The sequence below is a fragment of the Rissa tridactyla genome, chromosome 1 (genome assembly GCF_028500815.1).
Source record: "Rissa tridactyla isolate bRisTri1 chromosome 1, bRisTri1.patW.cur.20221130, whole genome shotgun sequence".
NCBI lineage: Eukaryota > Metazoa > Chordata > Aves > Charadriiformes > Laridae > Rissa > Rissa tridactyla.
This window is the reverse complement of record NC_071466.1, coordinates 58053602-58080918: the sequence shown is the minus strand read 5'-3', so window position 1 is coordinate 58080918 and position 27317 is coordinate 58053602. Positions and strand designations below refer to the sequence as shown.

The following is a 27317-nucleotide window of genomic DNA, read 5'->3' as shown; positions in this document are numbered from 1 at the left end:
CATCTTCCCAAGACGCTTATTGTTGAAACTCGTGAATAACTCATCTCATTTTTTGCTGATTTAAACTAATTAAGATTGTATCTCTTTATCTCTATATTGAATTAACACAAAGGTGTAGGAACTCTAAGTACCATTTTGAGAAGTTTTATTCTGCTACACCAGTCCTTTCCACACGACTCATCTGAACAGTCATTGCATGCAACAGTTTGATCAGCTCCCAACATCAGGCAAGCCCCAGAACAGAACAAAAAGATTAGCACTTATGTATCAGCCATTTAAATGATGATGATGATCCTAATTTGCAAACTCCATTAGTCTTTCTAGAAAGGTTTATTGTCTGTGCTGTATAATAACTGCAACAACGATGTTGAAAGGACTATAAAAAATATCCTAAAAGTATATAAATCAGTAGCGAAGTTACAGGTATGATTCTTTAGCCCAACTGGAGTTCATGGACCTGCTCCGGATTTGTTCAGCATTACAGACTAAAATGGACGAATCTGCTCTTAACTAGGAGGAGGGACTGTTTGCAAGGGCATGTAGCGATAGGACAAGAGGCAGTGGTTTTAAACCAGAGCAGGGTAGGTTTAGATTAGACATTAGGAAGAAGTTCTTTACAATGAGGGTGGTGAGGCACTGGAACAGGTTGCCCAGAGAGGTGGTGGAGGCCCCATCCCTGGAGACATTCAAGGCCAGGCTTGATGAGGCTCTGAGCAACCTGATCTAGTTAAAGATGTCCCTGCTTCCTGCAAGGGCGTTGGACTGGATGACCTTTAAAGGTCCCTTCCAACCCAACACATTCTATGATTCTATATAATTTTCTTCATCTTGAGTTTGACTTTTGCTGGTGTTTCAGCTAAAAAGCACAGGGAAATTATGTAGTGTTTCCTCTTCTGTCAAAAGCTTGAGAGGTCCATGAGGCATGAAGGTAACGGCAATGACCATCCTGCCACCAGAAAAACGGAAATAACTCACGGATACTCAAAGAAGCGAAAACTAATAATGAAAGGAAGACTACTCAAATATTGAAAGGAAAATTGGACTTCACTTATAATCCAAAAGTTATCTACAATTTTATAATACACCTTTGAAAAAAGCTGTCTGGTATACAATACAATTTCAGCAGGTTCTTTGAATGTAAGGGGCTGTTCTGGTACAATGTATTTACATTTGTCTACACACTGTGGACATAATACCCCTGTGCATTCTTCTCAGTTGAAGAGAAGGCATTAGTCTCTTGGGCAAAATGCAAGTGAAGAGCAGTTTAAATCCACTTATCAGATATGGAAAAACTCCACTTGAGCAATGCTCTGTATTTATATATTCAAGTATTTGCCAGCAACCAGATTTTGGTACCCAAGGTGCAAAGAGTTTGTGGTTTGGCCAGTTTCTGTACTGAGCATAGATTATGCCCTAAACAATGATTTTACAGTGTCCAGCTGGAGTTGCTTTAAAAAGCAAACTCAGACTCTAAATTACTAGTTAACAAGGTACAAAGATGCTTCCACAAAGGATCCCTCAATTATTGTAGTAATCTCAGTGAGATATGAAGCTGGTGTCCTTTAAAAGGACAATTAAAAAAATTAAGCAGCGTATTTATTTGGACTACATTTGTTGTTTATGTAACAGAAAAAGGTTTAAACAGTATGTACATAACTATGACATGATGATTGTGTTGAATCTCATGAAGAAATACTGACATAAATATAAAATAGAAGCTCTTTGCAGACGGGTCTGTCCCTTCTTTGTACTTCTTCAGTGCTCCACACAATTACATTGTGATTTTGAATTTGGATCATTGACTGCTTTACTTTTGCAAAAAAACCTGCAATTGGTTCTCAATCAAATTCTGCCCTCAGCTGCATTCTGTGGAGATAGGCAGAAACCATGTTTGGGGGTCTGTAGCTCAAAAAACTTGTAACAGAAGTGTGCATGTGCCCCACAACCAATCTGATTACAGTCAATTTATACATGGCTTTTAGTATGCTGTCTCAGTAATTAAAGAAGAAAGAGGCTTTGGAGTTCTCCTTCAAAGAGTGGTATGGGACTTCTGAAGATCAGCTTTAAGAACAAGTTAATCAGTGTTTCAACGTTCAATTTCAGGAAGCCGTTTCTGGGAGTCCTTTCACTTCATCAGCCATGCTACATTGCAAAGACAGGTGTTTGTATTTAATCAATTCATATTAGTTATGTTCCAGGTATTCAATTAACAGTGCTCATTTCCAGTCCATGGCCAACACGATGGACTATCTTGGAACAGCAGCAGTCAAGGAATATTGCTCCTGGCTTTTCACCAATTCAATAAAGAAACCTCCCCTGCACCATTCTTTTAAATACCTTCATTTTTAAATTAGATTTTGATTCTCTGCTCAGAAACACCAAAACCTCTGTTGAGCCAACAAAACCTACTTTGTAATTTTGATCAGCATGATCTGTCTTCCCTGCTTTTTTTTTTTTTTTTTTGCAGATGGACTGCTAGTAGAGGACAGACTACTTCACAAAATAAATTAAAAAAAAAGATTTTATTACGGAATTTTTTACTGTGGCCCAGCTTTGGTATCTTCTATTACATTTTTGAAACCGCTTTAAATACATGCATGTAACGGAAAGTTTAGACGAGATAAGAATTCTGTAAATTGCAATGACTCTAACGGATTAACGAGAATGTGGTCTGAGTCTGAAACTGTTCAAAAGGTATCTTCCATATTGCACTACAACACAGATAATACTGACAGACAAAATGATACATAGCTATTTTCATCCAAGGAATCTAAATTGCTCGTACACTATTATCTCATAGTTGTAAAGCCAAAAGCTAATATAAAAGAAATAAATATTATGTGTTTACACTGTGAATAAATTTTGTGTAACTAAATAAGATGCAGTCACTGTTTGTACTTACAGTTCCTTTCTCTGTGAAACTTTATGTCAGTTTAAGAGAAATGATGGAAAGCACTTCAGGTGTAGCCGCTGGATACGGGGCGTCATCATCCCTTGCCTTTGATTTGTCACTGCATTGTTTAAATATCTTAGGGACTAGCACATGTTTAAAAATGAGGGTACTCAGAAATTAAAAAAAATATTTAAAAATGGTGCAACAGCTTAGGTCTGATGGCTGCCCACTGGATACTTACGACATGCAAAGAAGCGCCCTGCCACTGCTTTTAACAATTTTTATTTCAGCACTACTATGTGCAGATTTTTTTTTTATATGTCAAGGCTGCATATAGCTGGGAATGGGTACCCTCAGGTGTAGAAAAGATTGAGAACATGAAAACAACAATAAATAGCAGTATATAAAACTGCGGTCTAATAATCCGATCCATTTGCCTCATAAACCCCAATTTTCAACATGCAATAAAATCAGCAGACACTCGCTAAACTGGCCCCGTTAACTATCATGCATCGCCATGATAACAAGCAGACTCTTTCCCTAAGGTAGTGAAGCACTCTCAGTGTGATCCCTCATCCCAGGCAGACGTTCAGCTCCTTCCGCTTTGGAGAACAGATGATTTTGCTAGTACGGCTTTGCAAGTTTTGGTGATGCAGTTAGAAAGCCAAGTGCAAAAGTGGGGATAGTACCCAAGAATGCTCAGCTGCGGGTAGTTTCTTCTCAGTTATACCACAAGAGTGCTGTGCCACTGGCACATTGCATTTTGCTGCCACGTGAGAGAAGACGGACAGCCTTCCTCTTGCAGTTTCATGATAACTCTGAAGCATCTACCTGAAAGCCACCACCAAATGGTGAGCCCCGCTTTCTCATCATGATTTCAGGCACACATTCCCACATACTCTCTTGAGTAACTTCAAGACCCTTTTTGGTGGGTGAGGTATGGGATCGGCTTGCTGGTGCAGGTCAGTGTGCCAGACCTGATGCGAGGGAAGCAGAGGCAGGACCGGGGAACACACAACTTTGCTGACAGCTAGCTCCCATGCAACGGGGTGAGGTTTAAATGAAAACGTGCTTCAATAGTTTGGACCCAAGCCTTTTATAAAATTGTTCAGGTTTAAAGGTGTAAGCCAGGAACTTACGGCCTGATCTCTCAGGCTATGGAGCACAGTTACGTAAAATTACGATGAGAGACAGAAACATGTAAAAGCTGCATTGTTCTCTCTGCAACAAGACAATTATGTATCAGATACTGGGCTTGAAATACTGAGAACTGCCCACTTAGCAGAGCAACAAGCTCTGAAGAAACTGTTCAACAATAGAAAGGCCAATGGACCTTGATGAGAACTTTTTCCATTTTGGAGCATGATCAGTCAGGTCACCACAATCTGTTTGAGATGAGATGTTGAACTACTCAGATGGTAAGAAAAAGGAGAAATCTATGAACTGTACGGACCAAGACCAAGTGGGGCATAAATAAAATAAAAATAAAAATAAAAATAAAAATAAAAATAAAAATAAAAATAAAAATAAAAATAAAAATAAAAATAAAAATAAAAATAAAAATAAAAAAAGAAATGGAGCATCTCTGCTCTGTTCCTCCTTCTTTGCATCCTATTCATCCAAACACTTGCATGAAAGCATGAAAGCACTTTTCCAGTCTTTTTCCCTTCTCCGAGGGCTTTAACTGCATGAAAGCTCTTAACAATGAATGCAATGAGTGCGAAGTGACTCAATCAATGAGAGAAAGAAGTACTCCTATTCATACTTCATTCACCTTCCAGTAACAGTCCCTTCTCCAACAAATCATCCTACCCTATATTCTCTTCCCAGTTCCCTGAGTCAGGTTTTTGCTAGCCTCATTACCTCTGTCTAGAGCTGCATATTTGGACTCCAAAGCCACAAACTGCTATGTTCACAAAAGACTATCCAAAACCAAAACACAGACCAATGTGGCATCTTCTGGGCAAGAGAAATGGTTGTTCCAGATTCAAATGCTGCAACCATAAATACCAACACTTTGTCCAAAATGTTACCTCTATTACTTGATGGATATAATCAGAAAAATGAAATTTAGAGAAGAGCAGCTCAAAGAGAAACATTTCCTGAAGAGAGGATACTGAATCCTGAACTGAAAAGAGCACACAGGAGATGTACACAGGACCTGTCGGGAGCCTCCCTGGCTGTGACCATCAATCAGCACTTGGTAGGATAACTGTGCATAAAGATCCTTTCCCTAATGTTATGCTTTACTTCTTAAAAAAAAAAAAAAAAAATCTGTTTAAGAAAGCAATTCCAGTTTCTTGTATTAATTACTGCTTATGGACTCTCGAAGGAAAACTCTGAGGTCATAAGGGATACCGTAACTCAAAAGCCAACCACAGACATATGACTTGAGAACCGTAGTGAGGCATTCACGGACTATATTTTGCCAGATCTGGAGTACTTCTACATACCTCCATAGTTCTCACAACCATGGCAGTACCCACACACATCCTCACGCTATCCCATACTACCGTCTGATACCCAGATGTGCAACAGCTTCATCCCATGCGTTGACTTCCCTCCAAGACAAACTCAGACAAAAGTCAGACGGGTGTCCCCATAGTCTCTAGTATGTTAGAAACTCAACACATAAGTCAGAGAGACATAGCCAAAAATATCAGAGAAACATGTGGCTACCATCATAGACAGGGCACGAGCTACAGCTACAGAGACTGGCAAAGAATATGTTTCTGTCAACAGAGGTCTAGCTTTTGACTTAGAGAGCAGGTTGTATTACCTACTGCTTAGACAAGCATCAGGCTTGAACTAATTAGACTCCCCAAACAGTAGGATTAGCATGGCTGCCTTAGCCTTTGATCTTTCTGACATGTATGAACTGAACCTTGTGTGGCTTTTTATTCTGCATATGTTTGCATCCATGTGTGTTTGCACATGTGTCTTTCAGATGTGGCCCATAAAACAAAGTTTCAACCTGGTTTGCAAGTACCTATCCTGGTACCGTGCAGCTTCTCTAGCTTTTTCAGTGCTTAAATGTAACTTTGTGTCCACTCCAGGTAAAAGCTGTGATTTTACCCCCCCACACACACATGTGCACATGCACAGATGTGACTGTGCTATGCTGCAAGAGTACCTAATTTAATGTAACAGCCCTGTAAGGCACCTGTTAAAAGCAGCCGAGACTTCCACTTATTTTTGGAGATTTGCCCTGCTATTTTAAACCCAACAGGTCAGCGAGCAGGTCCGAGGCTCCGCTGTTTTAGCTGAGCGTCTGTAGAAATGCTTCTTTCAGGAGGCAAAAAAAAAAAAAACAAACTCAAAAAAGCCCAGCTCGGGGATGTTCAGTACCCTTTACATCTGCTGCTCAGCTGGAGATGCGGTTAAAAGGCCATTAGAAGCTCAAGGTGACAGACCTCGCAGGCTGGGCGAGTCGGAGAGCAATTTGCTGTTTGCGTTCGGACTATCGGCCCACCGCTGTTTCATTTTGACGGACCGCAAGCGGTCCCTCGTCCCAAATCCATCCAGGGGGGTCAGGCCGGCGGGTCCCGTCTCCATCCCGGGGCTGGCGCTGCGCTGTGGAGCCTCCTCCCGGGCAGCGGGGGTTCTACAGCGGGCTGGCGGGACCACAGACCCCCCCCCGCCATCCCCGGGGGCTATGACTAACCCGGGGCTACGAATGAACAACGCGGGACCCGGCCGACGGGAGAGCGGCTCCGCCGGGCGCAGCGGCGGGTCCCGCGTTGCTGCCGCCCCCGCGGAACCGGGGGGCGAACTCCCCCGCGGGGGGAGGTGCGGAGGCACCTGCCTTCAAACGCTGTCGGGGTCGGGCGCTTTGCGGTCGCCCGACAGAATGAAGTCCCGCTGTTTCGCTTTGCTGGATGGAAAAGGTCACGTTAGCCGAAAGAAGCTGATCGGAGAGAGCTGGTGGGTTTTGCTACCACGAGAGCTAAAAATGTTCTTATTCAGGGAAGCTTCTTTTGTGGATGCACGCAGGAGCGCTGTAGCTATGAGTCGTGAAGAAAGCAAACCCTAGTTTCAGTAGGTATTAGGCTGTTTTTACATACGGAGGAATAAAGTGCTAAGAATTTCACCAGGCATATGTTTTCCTGCCATCTGCAACGCATTTTAAATTCCTTTTGCATCTTGTAATGTATTCTCTCTGTTTAGCATAACAACTATTCTGCCTTTAAACACCAACCTTTATATACTGTTCTTAGGAATTTGTGGAGAAGTGTTAATTCTTTTACACGTATTTAAGCTGCTAAAATAATTACGCCTGGTAGTATGAACAGTCAAATCCACAGAATGAAGGTTCCCTTCCCAGGGAGATAGCACCCATTAGCCAGGTATGAAGGGGAGCATACAGTCATAGTTCACTGAAAATGTAATTTCATTTTGCTAGTAATGGGAGTGCTGATACGTTGATACCGTAATGGAGTTTTAAGCACCAAGCTTGTTATTTCAACTAGAAACTTTAATGTAATTACGCATTTTTACTTTACTAAGCAGAAAGGAAGATTAGTATGCATAGTTTTCTTACATGTATCGTGGGGAATAAGACAGAGATCGCCGAGTGATACTGCAAGATGCTCAAGTCATTCAAAAGAAACGGCAGGTGGTAATTTTAAAGACAAATTACCCCAAAAAGCTTTTATTGTTGATCACTTGTTATAAGATTTGCCATTTGAAAGTAATTGTACATTCAGCTGAAACTGACCTTTTATGAGAGCCAAGTGGTAATATAAATGAAATGAATATATTCTTTATTGCAGTAATATAAAAAGAATGGCCTGAGCTTTTAACATAGTGCTTGACCTCTCTGGTGTCTGAACACCACCTAATCTCAGGAGTATTTCACAATAGCATATGATGAAATAAGTACTAATACAGAACTAGAACAGTTTAACACATTAGCACTTGGAAGTGTAGAAAATATTATAGCTTTAGGTATGCTTTTTGATAATAAATCAGACCAACGGCAAAAAGAAAAAAGATTATTAGAGTACAATACACTGAAATCCATCAGTACGCTAATTATTAAAGCATCGCCTTTTCTATTTTAAAGTCCCTCTTTCCACGATACTCTACCATAAAGTCACATCAGGAAACTCCAGATGCCGGGATTTAAAATTCTCAGTCAAAAATGTGTTATTTATAAGCATTAAAAACATGCTATTTCCCTTCAAAGGCCCTGATCTTACGAAGTGCACCTTTAGGTTTAGAGGTGCATATGTAAGTTGTACTCCTTTTAATGGCATCAGTCACATGCAAACCAATAAATACGTACAAAAGCGACAGCAAAGCCAGGTATTTGAAAAGCTGTATTTACTCCTAGCTAAATGCACACGCAGGTTCATTAGCGTCACCATGCATTCACAACGGGAAAATAAGGGAGCCCGTAAGGGAGGGTGACCAGAGAGTCTCTGGATGTTGCAGTTACTGAAATCGCAGAGGTGAGGAGGAAGAATGCACAGGGTGGAGGGCACTACTACTACAGCACCAAAACAAGAGAAGCGCAAAGTTTACACGAAATTTGGCGTCCCTCTTCATTGCCCTTACTGAGATCAGGAGTGAATTAATCTCCAATAGTCCAATTCAAATTTCACAAATTCGCATCAATTATATTGTTGATTTCAGTAAGGCTATTCCTGCTTTACACTCCTGAGACAACTGCACAAGGGGCCTGTGAATCCCCATTTGCCTCCCGGTCTACAGGCATTTTCTTCACACAACTCTGTGACAGCAGCAGAGAAACAGTAAAAGAAGACATTAATTAACAAGTGCTTTGATACAGACTCAGTCCGGAGGATTTTCCGCTGTTCTGCTGTCAATCTATCATTACATTTTAGAGCTACTTAAAGGAAAGCAAAACATTCAGAAGGAGTATCTTGGGAACATCTGACATGGACTAACAGCTCAATTGTATGAGTGACTGCTGAGGGGTTTTTATTATTATTATTATTGCCACTTTAGAGCTACAAGCAACTGTGTTATGTTTGCTAGCTTTCTTCAGTCAACACCTCTGTATTATGCCAGTATGAAGCCCATTCATCAAATCACAATTTCAAGTGACTCCTGACCTTCAAAATGGAGGGTTTGCTTCTGCTTTCATTTCAGTTACGTTCACTACAGTGTCTCTGCGTTGCCAGAATCTCACCTCGTTCATCATCTGCACAGGAGAACAAAGCTAACTAACTTCTTATGCAGTATTTAGAATTCAACATCTTTACAGTTGGATGCTTTACCGGAACATTTCTAGTCTTTCTTTAATGCACTATTATTCAGCATCTAGTAAAAAAAAATAAAAAAAAAAAAAGCCAAACGCAAACAAAACCACAACCCGCAACAAACCCACACCCTTCACCTTTCAAAACCTCTAGATCAACTGGAAGTGGAAAGGCACAAATCAGACACATCTGCTACTTTGTTAGTTTTAAACAATCAGAGGTTCACTTTCATTCAAAAACTTTGAGGCAAGGACACACTCCACCTTTGATGTTTTATTTTCATGGCTTCCCCTAAGAGGCTGTTAAGTTATTGCAATCAGGGTCGGAGTTAAACAAGTGATGCTAACAGATAAGCGCTGTGACTTTTCTCTTTGGTATTGACTGCCATGTGACAAATTTTCCTACACCAAAACACTTCCTGCACAGTCCTTAGGAGCTCCTCTCGGTGCTCAGGAGTGCTGGGGCACAGCAGCCTGAGTCCGACGGTTCAACTCTTCTTCACGTGCAGGACACTCCACAGCAGCTTTACGAGAGGGCAGGTTTTACCAGGGCAGCCCAACGCACACCACAAGCTACTGCTGCCCACCCTGCCTGTGACTGGGGCATAGAATCAAGCCCAAGGCAGCGTATTTATGTGTACTTCAATTTTTCTTCCTTCCCTCATTCCCAAAGTTCCTTTATTGAGGACTTACTTTGACCACCTATGTTGGAAGCCAACTTTATATGCTGTACTCTAATGTAGGTCACAGCATCAGAATTCGGTGAGCAGGCAAGACATAAGGCGCAGCAGCCTGAGTACAAATAAGTACTATACGATTGCATTGAACAATTTAGAATCATAGAATCATAGAATCATTTAGGTTGGAAAAGACCCTTGGGATCATCGAGTCCAACCATCAGCCCCACTCTACAAAGTTCTCCCTTACACCATATCCCCTAACACCACATCTAAACGAGTCTTAAACACATTCAGGGATGGTGACTCCACCACCTCCCTGGGCAGCCTATTCCAGTGTCTGACCACTCTTTCTGTGAAGAATTTGTTCCTAATGTCCAGCCTAAACCTACCCCGTTGCAGCTTGAACCCATTCCCTCTTGTTCTATCGCTAATTACCTGTGAGAAGAGACCAGCACCAACCTCTCTACAATGTCCTTTCAAGTAGTTGTAGAGAGTGATGAGGTCTCCCCTCAGCCTCCTCTTCCTCAAAATAAACAGTCCCAGCTCCTTCAATCGCTCCTCAATTTAGCATTGTTGTAAATGCACAGCAGACAATAGCAGTGATCATGTTATTACCAACCTCAACACATCTCATGTGCGACAAAATGCTGTGGGAAAACCTTGCCTTACAGTGCAAAACCAGACAGCTTATTAAATCTGCAACTTCTACCTTCTCTATTCAAAAGTGAGTGCCAGTAGAAATAATTTTACAAACATTACCTAACAATTCTGACTTAATTCTGACTAATTCAACAGAAGGGTACCTCTGTGTCCATAGCCTCTCCAATTTAAACAGATTCTTCAGCTCTTTGCATCAGTACATACACGCTTTGCATCAGTACGTGCACGCTACCTCTTCAGTTTATCAGGTTTCAACAGTCCTAGCTAGAAAGCAGCTTTCAAACAAGTGACAAATGAAAACATACAACTACTGCTAAATCAAAATACATAAACCATACTGCGTACTACTATTTTCCATCATATTATCAGGGCATTGATGCAAAATATTTTGAAGACACAATGTTTGTTCAGAAATATGACTGTAATTAAAGTTATTTGAACTCTTTAAAACATGGGGCATTTGACAGCTTACACTTCTTTCATAACACTAACAAATTGCTTCCTTAACCAAGTCAGTATGGTGGAAAAAGGCAGAATGAAAAAAAAAAACCACACACACACACACACACAAAACCCCAAAGAACTACTCTGAAACGTGCACATTGATTTCTTTAATTAAACTTCCAACATTGCACCAGGTTGCAAATATGTAGCTTTCACATTAACAAGAGCACAGTTACTGCGCAGCCTCTTGGCACCGTACGAGCAGAACATACCCCAAAGCACACCTTAAAGCAGCCCCAGTTTTCCAACAACCGAGTAGCTTGAATAGCTACGCACAGAACTGCTCAGAAGTTGACGCACCAACTAGTAACAAGGCAGATAAACCACAAAGAAAACAAGCAACTTGTAATAGGAAGCTCAGAAAAAACAACTCATCTCTGCATAAATCACTTCTTAACCGTAAAAGTAGATATTACTTATGAAGCCTAGCAGGAAACTGAAGAGTAACTTTGGATTTAACTACTGATAAATATTTAGCTATCACGAGTCTTTCTGTACTGATACATGTTAGCAGAAAGTTGCAAATGCCGGGATTCCTTGAAAAATGCATGGCAACTTTGCAGTGTACATTAAAGAATTAAATAAGACAATAAAACTTCTCTGTGAGCTGAAAGCAACAAGTGTTTACCCGAAGTTACTAGGAGTCTGAAATTCCCTGGAAATTATTATCATTATTTTTTTAACTGGGATAGGGCATATCTTTACCCCCTGTCTCAAAGCAGATGGAGTAACGGTATGCGAAGGGAAAGCATGATGGCATATTCAAAGGCATATTTCATGATTTAATATAACTGATGAGCAACCTGAAGAGATTTTTTTTTTTAAAAAAGAGCACAGAAAGACCAGAGATGCAGTGAGTTGGTGAGCCTGGGGGATGACGGTGCCTGTGGAGCAGTTACACTCACAGGCCCTTTACTCTCCTGCTTTGTCCTAAAGCACATCAGTGGCTCAGACCTATGTTGTCCGAAGGAAGCAACGTGGCTATGCAGAGGTCTGCTCTGTTCTGCATTGGCAACGTGGAACAACCTTCCCTGTATTTTTGCAAACTACCTCCTCGCTGTCCTGAGATTTTCCGCATTTATCATTCCTCATGTAAAGTGCTAAATACTGCACAGTGAATAACTGTGGCTTTATTTCACCTCACGGAAGATAAATCTACTGCTCCCAACTTTAAAAAGGAAGCAAGCAAACCGAGGGGCATCTAATTCACTCTACAAACACCAGAACCTAACAGCAAAGTGCCAGTGGCAAAGCAGAAACCTTTCCCGAGGGCTCGAGCAGCCCAATTTAAGTGGCCCAAGCTCATGCCTTCCCACCTCATTTCTCTCTTTTTGTCGTGCTCTCTGATTGCTAAAGGATTATCCACCCTGCACATATTTTTATTCATTCAGTCCCGAAGACGCAATATGGATAAGGTTGTAAGGAAAAGCAGGGAAATAAAATCACAACAAACAACAACAACCCGAACACCTTCGTGGGCAGATTGAGAAATAACCTGTTGTAGGCACGTTTCAGCAGAAGGAAGAGCCCGCTAACGGGCTGCCTGGCGTCTGGGGCGGCGGAGCGGGGCCGCGGAGGGTGTGTGTGTTTCGGGGGTGTGTGTGTGTGTTTCTCTCCCCGGCACCCCACACCTCTGCTCCGTTTGGGCTGCAGCGGAGCCGCCCGGCTGCCCCTCCGATGGCCGAGCCGCCCGGCCCCGGGGGTGCACGGCTGGGCTGGCCCCCGCGGCAGCGGCGGGGTCCTAGGGGGGGAAAGAGGGGGGGACAGGACCGCCTTCCCCACCCTCCTCCTCCTCCTCCGCCCTGTCCCCGCTGGCAGAGGGCAAAGTTATTCCCCCGCGCAGGGCGGCAGAGCGGGGGCGGCAGCCACTGCGGAACCGCTCGCTGCCTCCCGCAGCCCGGCTCCAACTCTCAAGAAGTTTCTGCCGGCGAACAGAACCGCGGCTGAGAACCTTTTTTTTTTTTTTTTCCTATTTTTTTTTTAATCCTCCTTCTTAGTTTTTATGTTTATCTATTCATCTATTTACACACACACACACACACACAGAGACCGCACCGGGAAGCCCCCGGGTGCCACCCGTGCCGGCAGAGCCGCTCCAGACAGCGCCGCGATTTCCTGGCCCCGCTCCCGCGGAGAGTGCGCGCAGGCGGGCGCGCAGCCCCCCAGCCCCCCTCTCCCCCGCTCGCTCCGCGGCCCCCCGCCCCTCTCCGCTCGCCCCCTTACCTGCGATCTCCTGGTAGGGCACGCTGGCCAGGCTGAAGCCCTTGGCGCTGTACGCCTGCCGCACCTCGCCGCAGCTCCGCGCCTTGCCCTCGGCCCCCGCGGCCGCGGCTGGTGGCGGCAGCAGCAGCAGCAGCAGCAGCAGCGGTAGCCCCGCCGGGGCGCAGCGCCGCGCAGCCCCTTGCGCCGCCGGCATGGCGCGGCGCGCAAGTCCCGCGCCGCCGCCGCCCCGCCGCGCCGCCGCCGCGCCCCCCGGCTGCGGGGGCGGCGGCTCGGGAGCCCCCCGGCCGCCCAGGCAAACTTTTGCGAGGCGGGGGGGAGATGATGGGCGCGCAGGCACACACATGCGCGCACGGCGGAGGCGGGAGTGGGGGGGCGGGAGGGGGGGGGGGGGCAGGAGAGCGGCAGCCTCGTCACCCCGCTCCCGGCTCCTTCTCCAAATGTAAAGCGGTGTCGCCCCCCGCCAAAAAAAAAAAAAAAAAGAAAAAAAAAAAGAGGAAAAAGGAAAAAAAAAAGGGAGGGTAAAAATCAGGCTGTAGGTTGTGAAGACTGGAACCGCGGGCGCGTTGTTGCGAGCGGAGTCCCGGGCGGGAGGCAGCGCGATCCGCCGCGGAGCTGCGCCCGCCGCCTCTGCGAGGCTGGAGGTGGTGGGAAAAGCAGCCGGCGTGGGGATGGACTGGACAGCGGCTGTGTGCGCGCCTCGGTGCCTGTGTGTGTGTGGTGGGGGGTGTGGGGGGGGTGTGCGTGTGTGTGCATGCGTGTGGTGCACTGCACTGGATGCGTGTGCCTGTATTTACGGGATCCGGGGAAACCTCTGCTCCGCGCAGAGCTGGAGCAGCCTCCGGAGCCAGGCAGGGAGAAATCCTGGAGGCAGACACGGCGAGGAAGAGCCGTGTCACACACACACACACACATGCACACACACACACACACACACATATACACACAGAGGGAAACGTGCTACACATTGCATCGCCGAAATACAGGAGCAGAAAGCAAATCCTGGCGTGGATCGCTGTTTGCTGGCAGAAGGAAGGAAAAGCACCCACAGCCCCGAAAACTTCATCCTCTCCACGAATCCAGCCGCTCCTAGCCCCAAAATTACAAACTGCCTGCTAGCGAGATGTCAAAAAAGATACTCTTCGGCGGTATTGCTCTCTGGAATGACAAGTTTGGAGTGAGCCCCGTAAATACTTTTTTTTTTTTTTCCCCTTTTCATTAATTATTATTTGTTGCACACATAAAAACCTGAGCTGAAGAGCTAGAATGAGGAAGAGTCCATTGCCTAAAGGAGAGCGAGGGAAGGATGTTTCTGTGCATCAGACAGAGAAGAATGAGGAGGAAACAAGGAAACAAGAAGGGCAGTCCTTGACCCAGGTAATTTGTGCCACCCTAGGAAAGGAGAGCAGGGGACAAACCCATAAATTCCCTCCTGTAAATGAGCATCTGCAAAGAACTGAAAGAAGGAAGTGCAGAAAATTCCTGCAAGGTGAATTCAGTCTCTCCTTAGGCAGAAAGAAAAATACTCTGTTCTTAAGAATTTGATAGTAAAATCCAAAGTTACAGTTTTAAAGGATTTATTGCAGTGCTTTTTATGAGTACTGTAGAGAAGTGTGATATTTTGTCAAAAGTATACAGACAGAGATGTCAGGCCCAGGATGAAGTGAAGAAGGCCAACAGAAGAGATAAACGACCATCAACTTGGAGACTCACTTGTCAGTGAGGAGCCATAGAGCAATATCATGACACTATCATAATTCAAGATGCATTCAAATTAGACCAAAATTATTAGGTGCCAATACTGCTGCAGTGTCACATTGAATCCAGTGTTAGTCTTGGGACTGGGCCAGCGTACGCAGCCTGGTCCCACCTGACGTTGCGTGTTCCTCTAGCCTCCCTTACTATTTTTCCTCTCCCACATTGTCATTCCTTCTTCTTCCCTCCCCTTTTCCCCACCAACCGAGTGATGATGCTCTGACATTGCTCGTGGACACAGCAGTTGTGTGTGCAGCCCTTGTCATCCCTCTTCCTCACAAAGTTCCTGCGTGTGCAGGGCCAAGGAGGGCCAGGAAGGAGCGAGTGAGCCGTGGATTTTATAAGAATCCTACAGTCCGGTCAGAAAGATGAGGTTAGCACTTCTCCCTACAACCTCCCCCTAAGGTGAGATGTCTCTAGGGGACAGGTGCCAGACCCCAGTGGGGTCACGCTGGAAAGCAAAGGTTTGGGAAGGGGGTTAGCAAAAGAGAGAGATTTCCTTCCTTTCCCCGAGTCCACAAGCCATTTAAAGCTCCATGGAGTCGCTAGTTTGAAAGGTTTCGTTATATACCACCATCCTTGCTAGCACTGGTTTTGGGAGACTGGGAGGTTGGTGGGTAGGTATCATAACAGTGTCAAAGTGCTACCATCCAGCCTCATCTCCTGGATGGAAGTCACTGCTTTAGCAACCCATGAATAGAGAACTCCATGTGTCACTAGCCCACTACAAATAATAAGCTGTTACTATATGCTAGTGACCCCATATTAATGAAAAATTAGGCAAGGTCTGTATTTTTACTGTGTGGAAAAGTTTTGACAGATCTGTATGTAAGATCTCACTGTATGTAAGATACATACAGTTCACCCCAAGATAGGATCAGGAGGGTGTTACGAATGTTACACGTACCTCATTTCTTCTGGGTTGCTCCAACTTCCCTCTACATTGTGGTCAAAGCAGAGAATTAGCTTCCCACATATCAAGCATGACAGACTCCCCCACAATCCAGTCTTCTCCAACGTTTCTTCAACGCACAAGAAAGTTATTTGACACGAATTCAAAGATGCAAATGAGAAAATCAGCAAACTGGTTTGAAGTGCAGGAATCATTGTGAAATAGCAAAAGGGATTCTGTGATTAACTCAGGAGCGCATCTAGGTAATTGCTTTTCAAGGAAATTGTAAATTTGCTAGAAAAAAATGGGGCTTAGACACCGCTGCATTTTTTGCAAATACCAGTTCAATTCATGCCATTGGTAGTACGATAGCACTTCTACATAAGGTGACAACAGCATGATGTAACCTTTGTATAACATGGGAAACCATGGGAAAATCATGCTCATTTCCACCCTTTAATCCTGCCTCAGATGTAAACGGCCTTAGACAGCCAGTTGCATTGCAGTCGTGCGTGTTGAAGGAACACCTTACTCTCCCAAGAGCTCACATTTAAACACAGGTATTTCTACCGCTTCAACAAATCTCCTACTCATCACATGGGAGGATCGTTGTGTGTTCTCAGTACATATGTAATTAATTTTGTACAAAGTGGAAGAGCTCCAAAGAAAGCCCAGGTCGGGACGCGCTCTTAGCCAGTGGCTTTAGCAATCCCTTAGAAACACACCAGCTTCTGCCAGACGCATCATAGGCACGAGCTGAAAGCTCTCCTGTTTCAGGACCCACACTATTAGGCTATTTGAGGTGGTCACCCCATGCCCATCCTTTTTCAGCTGTACCTCACCAAAAAACCACGTTAACTCATGTATTTCACAACTCATGAAAATACCTCTTTAAGTTGTTCTCTCAGAAGGAGGCCCAAGAGACCACTGGTTGCTGAATGAGAAAAAAATTAATGTATATAAGATGGTGAATAAAGTCCTCCTTCCTCCTCCTTGATGTGATTAGTGTCTTCCAGGTTTAAGTGTTCTCTGGCAGAGGTGGACTTGATTCTGAGTTGCCACATATCAGTGAGCGCTCAAACTTCTAAGTTGTTGGGTAAAAGGCTGGCTTTTCCTACGTTAATTTTGGGAAGCAACACATTCAATTCATTTGCATAAGCACCAAAATGAAACATTTTATTTCAGCTAAATTGAACATTTTAATCACTGGGGAATGTTTTTTTGCTTCTTTTGCACTTCTGTGGAAAGAAATAATAGCACTTAAAAAAAATTATTTTTAATATTTTTGCTTGTTCGGCAGTCAGACTGAAAATCAATCATTTACCCTCTTGGAGAGCCCCCTCCACCAAACTCATTCAATGCAGTAACATAGGTGATTGCTTAAAATTAAAATTTTGCAATGCATATACTGGCCAAGTTTACCACACGCAGGCTTTTTTCCCCCAAATTATTCCAAATAGAAGGTGTTCATTTGTATCAAGTTCTACCGATTGACTTTTTTGCAAACTTTTCCCTAAAGTTGTGCCAAAAATATGTAAGACAAATAGTTTTTAACCCTTTTTTCCAGACACTTCTATAAAAAATGGATTAAAAATAATCATTCACACCCCATCATAATAGAACCATCAATACAAAGTGGAGCAGCAGCCAGCATTAATTCCTCCAACCACTGGAACACTCTGCCCCACACGGCTGAGACAGTTTTATGGTGTGCAGTAAAGGAGCTGTGGAATCTCTAAACAATAAGGACAAAAATAAATATTGAATTGCTGCGGCATTTGCCAAGCAGCCACCCTCTTGAGCTCTGAACGATTCAAGGACATGGTGGAAAAACACATGATTATGGATTTTAAGCATTATAATTTGTACTACAGAAGTGTGAGATTGAGATTTTACAAGGAAGTTTTGCTCATTTTTTTTCATGTTTTTGAGTTATTTCACTTTAGAAACAGGATAAATGATGTTATGTTGAAAGATATGCTGATTTATTTCCGGGTATTATCAAAAAACTCTCATTGATGTCACGGGTATTAAGGGGACTGCATAGACAAAAGCATCTTTCACTGGACTTGACAATAAAGCTTTGGCAAATGTCAAAACGCTCTATAACTCAACTTCTTCCCCCCTAAAAAGAAGCTGACTTCTAGATTCACAGTTAAATCTATGTGCTCCGTAGATTTGCAGCTTTCACATAACGGATTTTTAGCAAGAAAGTTTCACGGGTTGAGGCGGTGATCAGTGAGATTCTCAGATGTCCAATAGGATTATTGGTGGTGAAGCAGCTCCGATGTTTCAGTTAGTTCTGCAGGCGGGGGACTGCTTCTCTGCAATTAGCCCCTCTCTGCACCACCAGGCCCTGAAGCTTCTGGAGTAAGGAGGGCTGGTAGGATCCTGCCTTCATCTTAGGGGAAGATCCATCCCCACACAGGTTTCCAATGCATTTTTTTTAGACTACATGCTATTGAGGACCAAGTAGATACAGTGGACTACGCTCCTGGCTGTACATCCCAACAGGGAAATCTGAACGTGGTCCTTTTTCTATAAAACTGCGTGGGCAAATATGAAGAAATTACATTAAGAAAATGTTCTTGTTCTAGGTACACAGTGCCCACTCCAGGTCAATGTGGTTCTTTGAAAGGTCAGAAATCATTAAGTGTATGTTAATGAGGTGATACTCTGTGAATGAAACTGAGCTATGAGTTTGTCCCAATAAAATTTTCCAAAGACCAGTTCAATGAAGGCATATATTGCAGCACCAAAAGGTCCCTTTTAACTGGTTTTTCATGTTGTGTCCAAAGCCTTCATAGAAAAGCTTCCTCCACACAGCACAAACTGCTCTTCCTTATCATTCTATGCTAGAAGGGTAAACTTTTTTTTTTTTCTTTACACGGTAAGGTATTTGCTGCAAAATTAATGCAAAGTCCAGTTCTTTCCAAAAAGTAAGTTCTAGAGGCACAGGTGTGAAGAACTCATCTTGCTCTTGAAGTTGCACTCAAAAATAGTGCAACACAGCTGCTAGATAAGTCCTCTTAGAAAAGGTTTTTAGACTCATGGCCAAGAAAACAGATCTGCTAAATACACAGAATAATGAAATACAACTAGCTTTCTCTCCTCTGAATATTTTCAGAGACAGAAGGTAAAAAAATGATCTAAGATTCCATATGCTCAGTTACGCATAATATAGGAGGCTTAAGCTCCCATAAAAAAGGTTTATAAGTGGTAATCAGTGATATCATATTAATTATAAGCAGTAATGGTTGCTCTCAAAATCTGCAGGCTATGCTATTTTGGGCAAATAGCAGCATTTTATTTTAGCTGTTCATTTTATGAAACCTTTTGTGAACAAATGCTAGAAGTTTATGCATAGCAACTGAATGGATAAGTCAAAATGCCTGGGCTTTGCAGCAACAGTATGCAAAGGCTGGACAGAACCATTGCTCTTTTTAGGTGAGGATTACAGGAAACAATCCAGGGCTGCTGTTCATAATAACAATTTTTAAAAAACCTGTATTTTTCTACTTATTTATTTAAGGTAGTGTCATTCGATCTACCCATTTTTAATAAAAGCTATGGACCACAGTGACATTCTCTCTTAAGTATAACACCTACAGTTTGTATTTCCTTAGAAAAAGCTGGTTCCAAAAAAAAAGGGGGAAAATGAAATGGTTTTTAAAACCATAACTTTTCATTACAATAAACAATGAAACCATCAGACTGAAGTGCACGTATATAGATGAGTTCCAATCTTATGCTCAATTTCACTGAAGTTCAAAACATTTTTAAAGCTTGAATAAATGTTGGCAAAGCTCCAAAATCCAACTACTTATATATTTGTGCAGATCTTACACTGACCAGGGAATAGCATTTTAAATATTAGGTACTGCTTCTTTTGTGCTGTTGTCCTTCTAAGTGACTGGTCTCCAGCTCAGGCAAGATTTTGACATTATACTAGATCTTTCAAGAGCAAATGCCAATTTTCGTAAGAATAAATACGTACAAAATCAGGTTCATTTCCAAACATATACTTTTATGGATCCGCTGTGTAGTTAATCCATGGATAAGATGCAACATCTGTTCTGGTTCTCGACTGTAGAAGGAGATTACTTTAAAGATTCCTAAAAATGGCTAAGCATCTTTTTATTTTTGTTTTCCTGCACTGTCTTACTGTCATTAGGAAGTAACAATTAAAACACAAAGGCACTTCATATAGAAAGTCAAAGAAAAATGTTAATTTCCAAACAACATTTAGACTGTAGATTAATATTTTTGAGAAATATTACTTATTTTTAGACATGCACATATCAGATACCAAACTACAGGGTAAATTGTAGCAATATTATTGACTAAAAAATATTCAATATGCAACAGATTATCATTAAAAAGACTAGGTTTTTTTATATCATAGGCCTGAGTAATGCCAAAGCCAACAGGTGTCCATTGGTGACAATTTTCATTCATATCTTATCCATTTTCATTATCTTTTTTTTTTTTTTTCTGTTCAGCTGAAAGTTGAGGCAATGTTATGCAATAGACTGAATATGGACGTTATTTTCAGTAGAAAAGTACAGTCTAATATCTGCATTAAAGCTGTGAATGTAAGGTTTATAGTTTTTAAATTACAATTTCCAAGAAATATGTTTAAAAGTATATGATATGTTCTCTGACAAAGATCAAAGGGCTTAATATATTTCGTAAATTACAGCTGTAATGATTCCATTTGCAAGAGATGTAATTTACTAGTCTATTTTCATAATGAATGGGAGCTTAACGAATCACACAAGCTTATACATTCAGCAAAAATACAGAACATCTTACACTCAACTTGGAATGTGCATTATGATAATAGTCGAAATTTTATTGGAGAGTAAATTTTCTTATCATTTCTTGGCATGCTCACCTTGTCAGCTTTCTTGGGTGCTTTAGTTTTCCAAAATAAAATATCTTTGAGGAATATCAGTGAATGAGCAAACTATACCAACAAAGAGGAAGACAGGAAAGAATGCTAGGAGACCTGCCTGGATGAACAGGGAGCTCCTGGACACACTGTCACACAAAAAGAAACCTTACAAGGGGTGGAAGAAAGGACAGCTGGAATGGGGTGCATATAAGGAAGCTGTCCGAACAGCAAGAGACCTGGTGAGAAAACCTAAAGCTCAATTAGAATTAAATCTAGCCAAGGAGATCAAGGGAAACAGCAAAAATTTCTATAGGTACATTAATGGTTAGAAGACGACTAGGTAGGGTGTGGGCCCCCTCAGAAAGGAAATGGGGGAGCTGGTGACAAGTGATATGGAGAAGGCCGAGGTTCTCAACGACTTCTCCTCAGTCTTCACTGGCAAGGGCTCCAGCCACACTCCCGGAGTCACAGAAGACAATGGCAGGGGTTGGAAAGAACTGCCCATCGTAGGTGAAGCTCAGATTCATGACCATCTGATGAACCTGAAAGAGAACAAGTCCATGGGACCCAATGGGATACACCCACGGGTACTGAAGGAACTGGTGGATGAGGTTGCTAAACCGCTCTCTATTATATTCCAAAAGTCATGGCAGTCTGGTGAAGTCCCCGCTGACTGGAAAAGGGGAAACATAATCCCCATTTTCAAAAAGGAAAAGAAGGAGGAACCAGGGAACTATAGGCCAGTCAGTATCACCTCCATGCCTGGTAAGATTATGGAGCAGATCCTCCTGGAGGCACTGCTGAGGCAGAAGAATAACAAAGGGGTGACTGGGTACAATCAACACGGCTTCACCAAGGGCAAATTGTGGCTGACAAACCTGATGGCCTTCCATGAGAAAGTCACAACATCAACAGACAAGGGGAGAGCAACTGACGTCATTTACCTGGACCTGAGCAAAGCCTTTGACACTGTCCCGCATGACATCCTGGTCTCCAAGCTGATAAAATACGGCTTTGATGGACTGACAATTCAGTGGATAAAGAACTGGCTTGACGGCCGCACCCAAAGAGTGGCTGTCAATGGCTCCATGTCCAAGTGGAGGCCAGTGACAAGTGGAGTCCCTCAAGGATCAGTACCGGGACCGCTCTTGTTTAACATCTTCGTCAGCGACATGGACAGTGGCATAGAGTGCACCCTCAGCAAGTTTGTTGATGACACCAAGCTGTGTGGGGCGGCTGACATGCTGGAGGGAAGGGATGCCATCCAGAGGGACCTTGACAGGCTGGAGAGGTGGGCCCATGCCAACCTCATGAAGTTCAACCAGGCCAAGTGCATGGTCCTCCATCTGGGTCGGGGCAATCCCAAGCACCAATATAGGCTGGGCAGTGACTGGCTTGAGAGCAGCCCTGAAGAAAAGGACTTGGAGGTGCTGGTGGACGAGAGGCTCAACATGAGCTGTCAGTGTGCACTAGCAGCCCAGAAAGCCAATCGTATCCTGGGCTGCATCGGGAGAAGCGTGGCCAGCAGGTCGAGGGAGGTGATTCTCCCCCTCTACTCCACTCTCGTGAGACCCCACCTGGAGTACTGCATCCAGTTCTGGAGCCCCTACTACAAGAGAGATATGGATGTGCTGGAACGTGTCCAGAGAAGGGCCACGAGGACAATCAGAGGGCTGGAGCACCTCTCCTATGAAGATAGGCTGAGAGAGTTGGGGTTGTTCAGCCTGGAGAAGGGAAGGCTCCGAGGAGACCTTATAGTGGCCTACCAGTATCTTAAGGGGGCCTACAAGAAAGCTGGTGAGGGACTTCTTAGGATATCGGGTAATGGTAGGACTAGAGGGAATGGATTAAAACTAGAGATGGGTCAATTCAGACTGGACATTAGGAAGAAGTTCTTCACCATGAGGGTGGTGAGACACTGGAACAGGTTGCCCAAGAAAGGTGGTGGAAGCCCCATCCCTGGAAGTGTTCAAGGCCAGGCTGGATGGGGCTCTGAGCAACCTGATCTAGTGGGAGGTGTCCCTGCCCAGGGCAGGGGGGTTGGAACTAAGTGATCTTTAAGGTCCCTTCCAACTCTAACAATTCTAAGATTCTATGAAGTGCAGGAGGAGGTTTCAATGGAGTATTCATTTCTGTGCACATGCTTGTGTACTGGAAGGGGGTGAGAAAAGAAAGGCCAGGTTCTTAGATAAAGATAAGCAAGAAATCTCTTGTGAGGATTAAAGGAAAATACACCTCAGGCACAGTTAAATAACTTCATTTTTCTTGGCACTTTCCATGGAATGATGTCATCGTCTTCTTGTCATGGGGTGGACGTGGCATGCCTAATAATCAAAATAGAATATTGTATAGCATGTAAAAGAATGGATAATTGGGTCTCTTTCCCATGGATACTTAATAGAGATTTACATGGGCTCATGGAGAGACTAGGCAACTAGTCAACTAACAGAAAAGAAGTTAGCTGAGAACTACTAACTACTGTTGACTTTTGGCTCAGGAATAACTTGAGCAACCAGTTGCTCAAGGTGTCAGATTATGTCTATATATTTGTCCTTTCCTGTACTTTCCATCACCACGTGCTTTGGAAAAACATAACTGTTTTGAAAGTGCATTCAATGGATTCAAACCTCCAGCAGGAAGCAGTGCAGATGCCCCATAAACATGCATGCCTTGTAAATCCCTCATAAACCTCTGGGTTACCAACCGCAGCCTGCAAGTGGTACAGAGATTGTCAAAACCTGGCTTTTTTTCCACTTCCCACTGTCAAGGCAGTTGACAGGAATTGCCGTATTCTGCAAGACCACTGCCTGAACAAACACAAAATCTTCCTTCTGAAAGTATGTTCTGCTTCACGGGAATGCACAGACTCTCCCTCTCTCCCATCCTTCCCTTCCAGTAAGTCCCCCTGACTTGCTACTGGGTGATATTCCATGGGAAGGAAGTTTTTTTCAGTCCCAGCAGTAATTTCTAGTTTGATTCAACACAGCTCATGTCCATTTGACCTTTAAATGGCAAAACTGCTAAGATTTTATTAGTATCAGTGTAAAAGTCTTAGGTTTTTTATCCTCAGGACACTGAATTCCACACATTTAATTGAATAAAAAAATCATTCCTCCCAGGGAGAGGAAAGCTCACAGAATTTCTCTTCTGTATTTACTTGCCTACTGTTCAGATAAATACCTGTCTGCTTCAGCCTTATGTTCAAGTTCGGCAAGCTACAAATCCAAGCTTGGCGGAGTGGGGCGGGGGGGGGTGAGTTTTTTTCATCAGAAGTTTACCCCACTTCCTTCAGGAACATTTTTGCAGATATTACATAAGAAAGGACTGTATTCTTTTGTCAATACTCACGTTCAGGGGGTTCTGTTGATTTAGAATTTTGATACAGAAAAATCAGATGTGGGTATTGATCTGTCCTTACTCAGTTCTTTGTTGGTTAATTTAGCAGCAGCTAGCTTTTCCTGTACTGCTTCAGTACTGCTTTGTAGTTCCCAGCATTACCTTTAACTCTTCTGTGAAAGTTAGGTATCGTATTCAGCCTCCCTCCCATCTTCAGACAGTAACTGGCTTTAATTATAAAATGTATATTTGTTAAGTAGCTCAGATGCTTTATTTTTATTTCCAGGCCCACAGGTTTCAGGAGAATGCCTCTTTCTCCTGGAGATTGTTTTCGTTACCCCCTTATGAACCCTTCACCAAGATGCTTCAGTGTATCTTGCTTTGATACTTTTTACTTCTGTCAGCAAAATTATCATTAGTGTAATCATATCACCGTCTTTCTTTTTTTTTTTTTTGCAAAGCTCAATCTGAACGTTAGGATTTCAAAACGTGCTAGGAGGAGGAATGGCAGGAGTTTATTTGCAGAAAGCAAGAGAAAAATAAGCGGGGCAGTTTCTTCTCCGCCTGCAAGTACTTTGCAGTTTCCTCTGCAGCAACTACAAACCTTAAAAATAAATCAGCTCCAACGCAGATAAAACACAGGAGAGAGACCATAGGAACCCAGAAGATATAGGATCCAGCAATCTACCTGCTCCTTATGCATGGCTTGTTCCCCAGCGGTACCAAAGGAGCAATGATCCCACGGGCATGTAGGGCAGCATGGCAGGTGGCCAGCTTTGAAAGACCATTTTCCTAACCTGGCAAGCTGCAAATATTTGGCTAAAACATTTCTGTTTTCTGGTGAAGTCTTAGGGTGGTGTCTTTGTGAAGACAGTGGTCTTGTGCCCTGCCTTCCCTGGAAGAGAGGTAGTGCTGAGGTAAGAGAGAGCCTGGAAAATCAGTGGCCAGGGAGTCACTTTCAGCCTCAAATCTTTGAAGATATGTTTCTCTGCTGAATCAGATCCACTCAGATATCCTTTCAAATAAACAGAAGAAGCATAAAAGACACTTTTCTGTGTTATCTGCAGTTCCAGCGGGAGTTTTGTATATGAAGATCACTGAATATGCAGGAGGTCATTTATAAGCCTATTTGTACTGTTCTCTGTGATTACTAGAAAAAAACCTTGGAATTCTTACACATTAATATTGCTATTTTCAGTATTGGTGGGACCAGATGACTTTCTGAGGTCCCTTCTAACATAAATTATTCTATGACTCTGACTTCTACGTGATATGCTGATTTTGGGGTGAGACATAAAGTTACACAAAGACAAAACAAAAACATCTCTGAAAAAAACTTGGTGGAAAGCTCCATCTTTCTTTGTGGTTCCATAGGACAGATCTCAGCTATAGATGTAATGAGCATGACTGTTGACAGCCATGACTCCTTTCTTGCTGCTTGTCAAAATGGAACAACAACGGTGGCTTGGGAGGACTGAAACCGAGACATAATTCTTTGAGGCTGACTGGAACAGCAACTCTGCAATGTCTATGCCTAGAATGCAATCTTCTCTGTTCTTTGCTTCCTGGACATTTTAATTGGCTTCTGTTGTCTTTCATTGCATGTGTAGCAACTGGACTGATCTTGGCTCAAGAATAAGCATTAGCTCATACCCTTCCTGTGTTTCTTTAATTAGCACATTCTTCTGTCCAGCTAAAATGGCCTCCTGCTGCTTGTTTTCAAGATAAAACATGTATAAATCCTAACACAATAAATATTTACAAAACACACATCTGATAAAAGTCACAATTCCTGGAGTGCTTTTAGAGACCTTCTTAGAAACCACAGGTATCATAATGTCAATTTAAGTGATCATTGATATCTTGGCACATACACTATGCAGATCCTTTTGTAAATCTGATTTACCTTTTTTCCAGAGAAAAGCTACAAAAATAGTCCCTCGATGCCTTTCCTACATCATGTACTTATTTTTAAATGCAAAGCTCAAAACACTAAGCCAAGTGCTTTCAAAGACCATGAGTTTCAAAAAAGAAAAAAAAAGACATTAAATTACTCTGATATCAGCAGAACTATCGCAGTTGATTTCTTCACACATACTGTCCCTGCTGCTACCTTACTAGGTGTATGCAGATTGCTTATGTTTAAATGGGTATGGTAAATGTTGTATAGTCCGCCTAGCCACATGCAGTAGACTGCATTTAGACATGCATAGTTTATCCACGTGCAGAGTCCTTTTGTCTGGATTTCAGGTTAGATTTACTGGAGTCTTATGACTCTAGCGGTTGAAAAATTGCAGATGAATAGCAGAAAAATCAACTCAGGTCACTGATAACACAGAAAAACATATTGCCAAACAATAGATACTAACAACCAGAACAATTGACAGGTATAGAATGGACTAAGGCACCTTAGGTATCTAACCAGACAGTAGAACAAAATATGTGAAGAATAAAAGTGAAGGGGGCCCCTGAAGTTCTGTTTGTCCGTGTCCTAGCAATTCCTCTCTCTGCATCTACCCAAGGACTTAATCTGCATGCAAGCTTAAAAACTTCCCACAGTCCTGTCAGAGAAGTTTGGGGCAGAGCTTTGCTGCATCGTATCTGTAAACTACAAGTCTGAACACCACTTGAATACTAAACCACACACATCTTGCAAAAATGCAAGGATTAAGCAGGAGACTTGATAATTTAAGTCTTAACGCAGGGGACATGTAAGGCACATGCAAATATTTAGCCAAAGAGCACATTTCCATACCCCATATCCAGTCTGTGCATCACATGATCTTCTCATTTTTGTCAGTTTGTAATAAAGTTACACTGGCATTTTGACATACAGTGTGATCACTGGAGTGAAAGAGAGCAGGATGAATACAGTGCAGTGTACATTTTCTGCTGTGATGGGTAAGAAAGATTTCACTCACTAACTCCATTGTCATCTTGAGTTCAGCCCCAAAATACCTTTGCAAAGCTTCCAGAAATATGTTTATGTGCTCTCATAAAAGTGGCAGATCATCTGAATTTGAAAACCACAACTTATTTCATATTTTTCAAAGTATATGTAGAAGTACGCACTGATAACATGAGAAAGAAAACTGCTTCGTACTTGCAGAATGTAAGGTTTTAAAAACATTATCCTAGTTTAATGTTCAAAAGATAATTAATGACAAGATACCAAATACTTTAAATAGGCATATAAGTGTCTTTATGGAAGCTATGCTCATCCTCAAGAAGTGTATGCTTAAATTGCTGGCTTA

General features: G+C 42.8%; 1 protein-coding gene across 1 annotated transcript in view; it reads right to left on the bottom strand.

Annotated features, from left to right (window-relative positions):
• GPC6 (glypican 6) overlaps positions 1-13529 on the bottom strand; it is a 774776-nt gene extending 761247 nt beyond the window's left edge. The window contains exon 1 of the mRNA XM_054216702.1: positions 13187-13529. Coding sequence (XP_054072677.1) covers positions 13187-13529 — 343 coding nt within the window. The remainder of the gene's footprint in view (positions 1-13186) is intronic.
• Positions 13530-27317: the final 13788 nt, after the last annotated feature.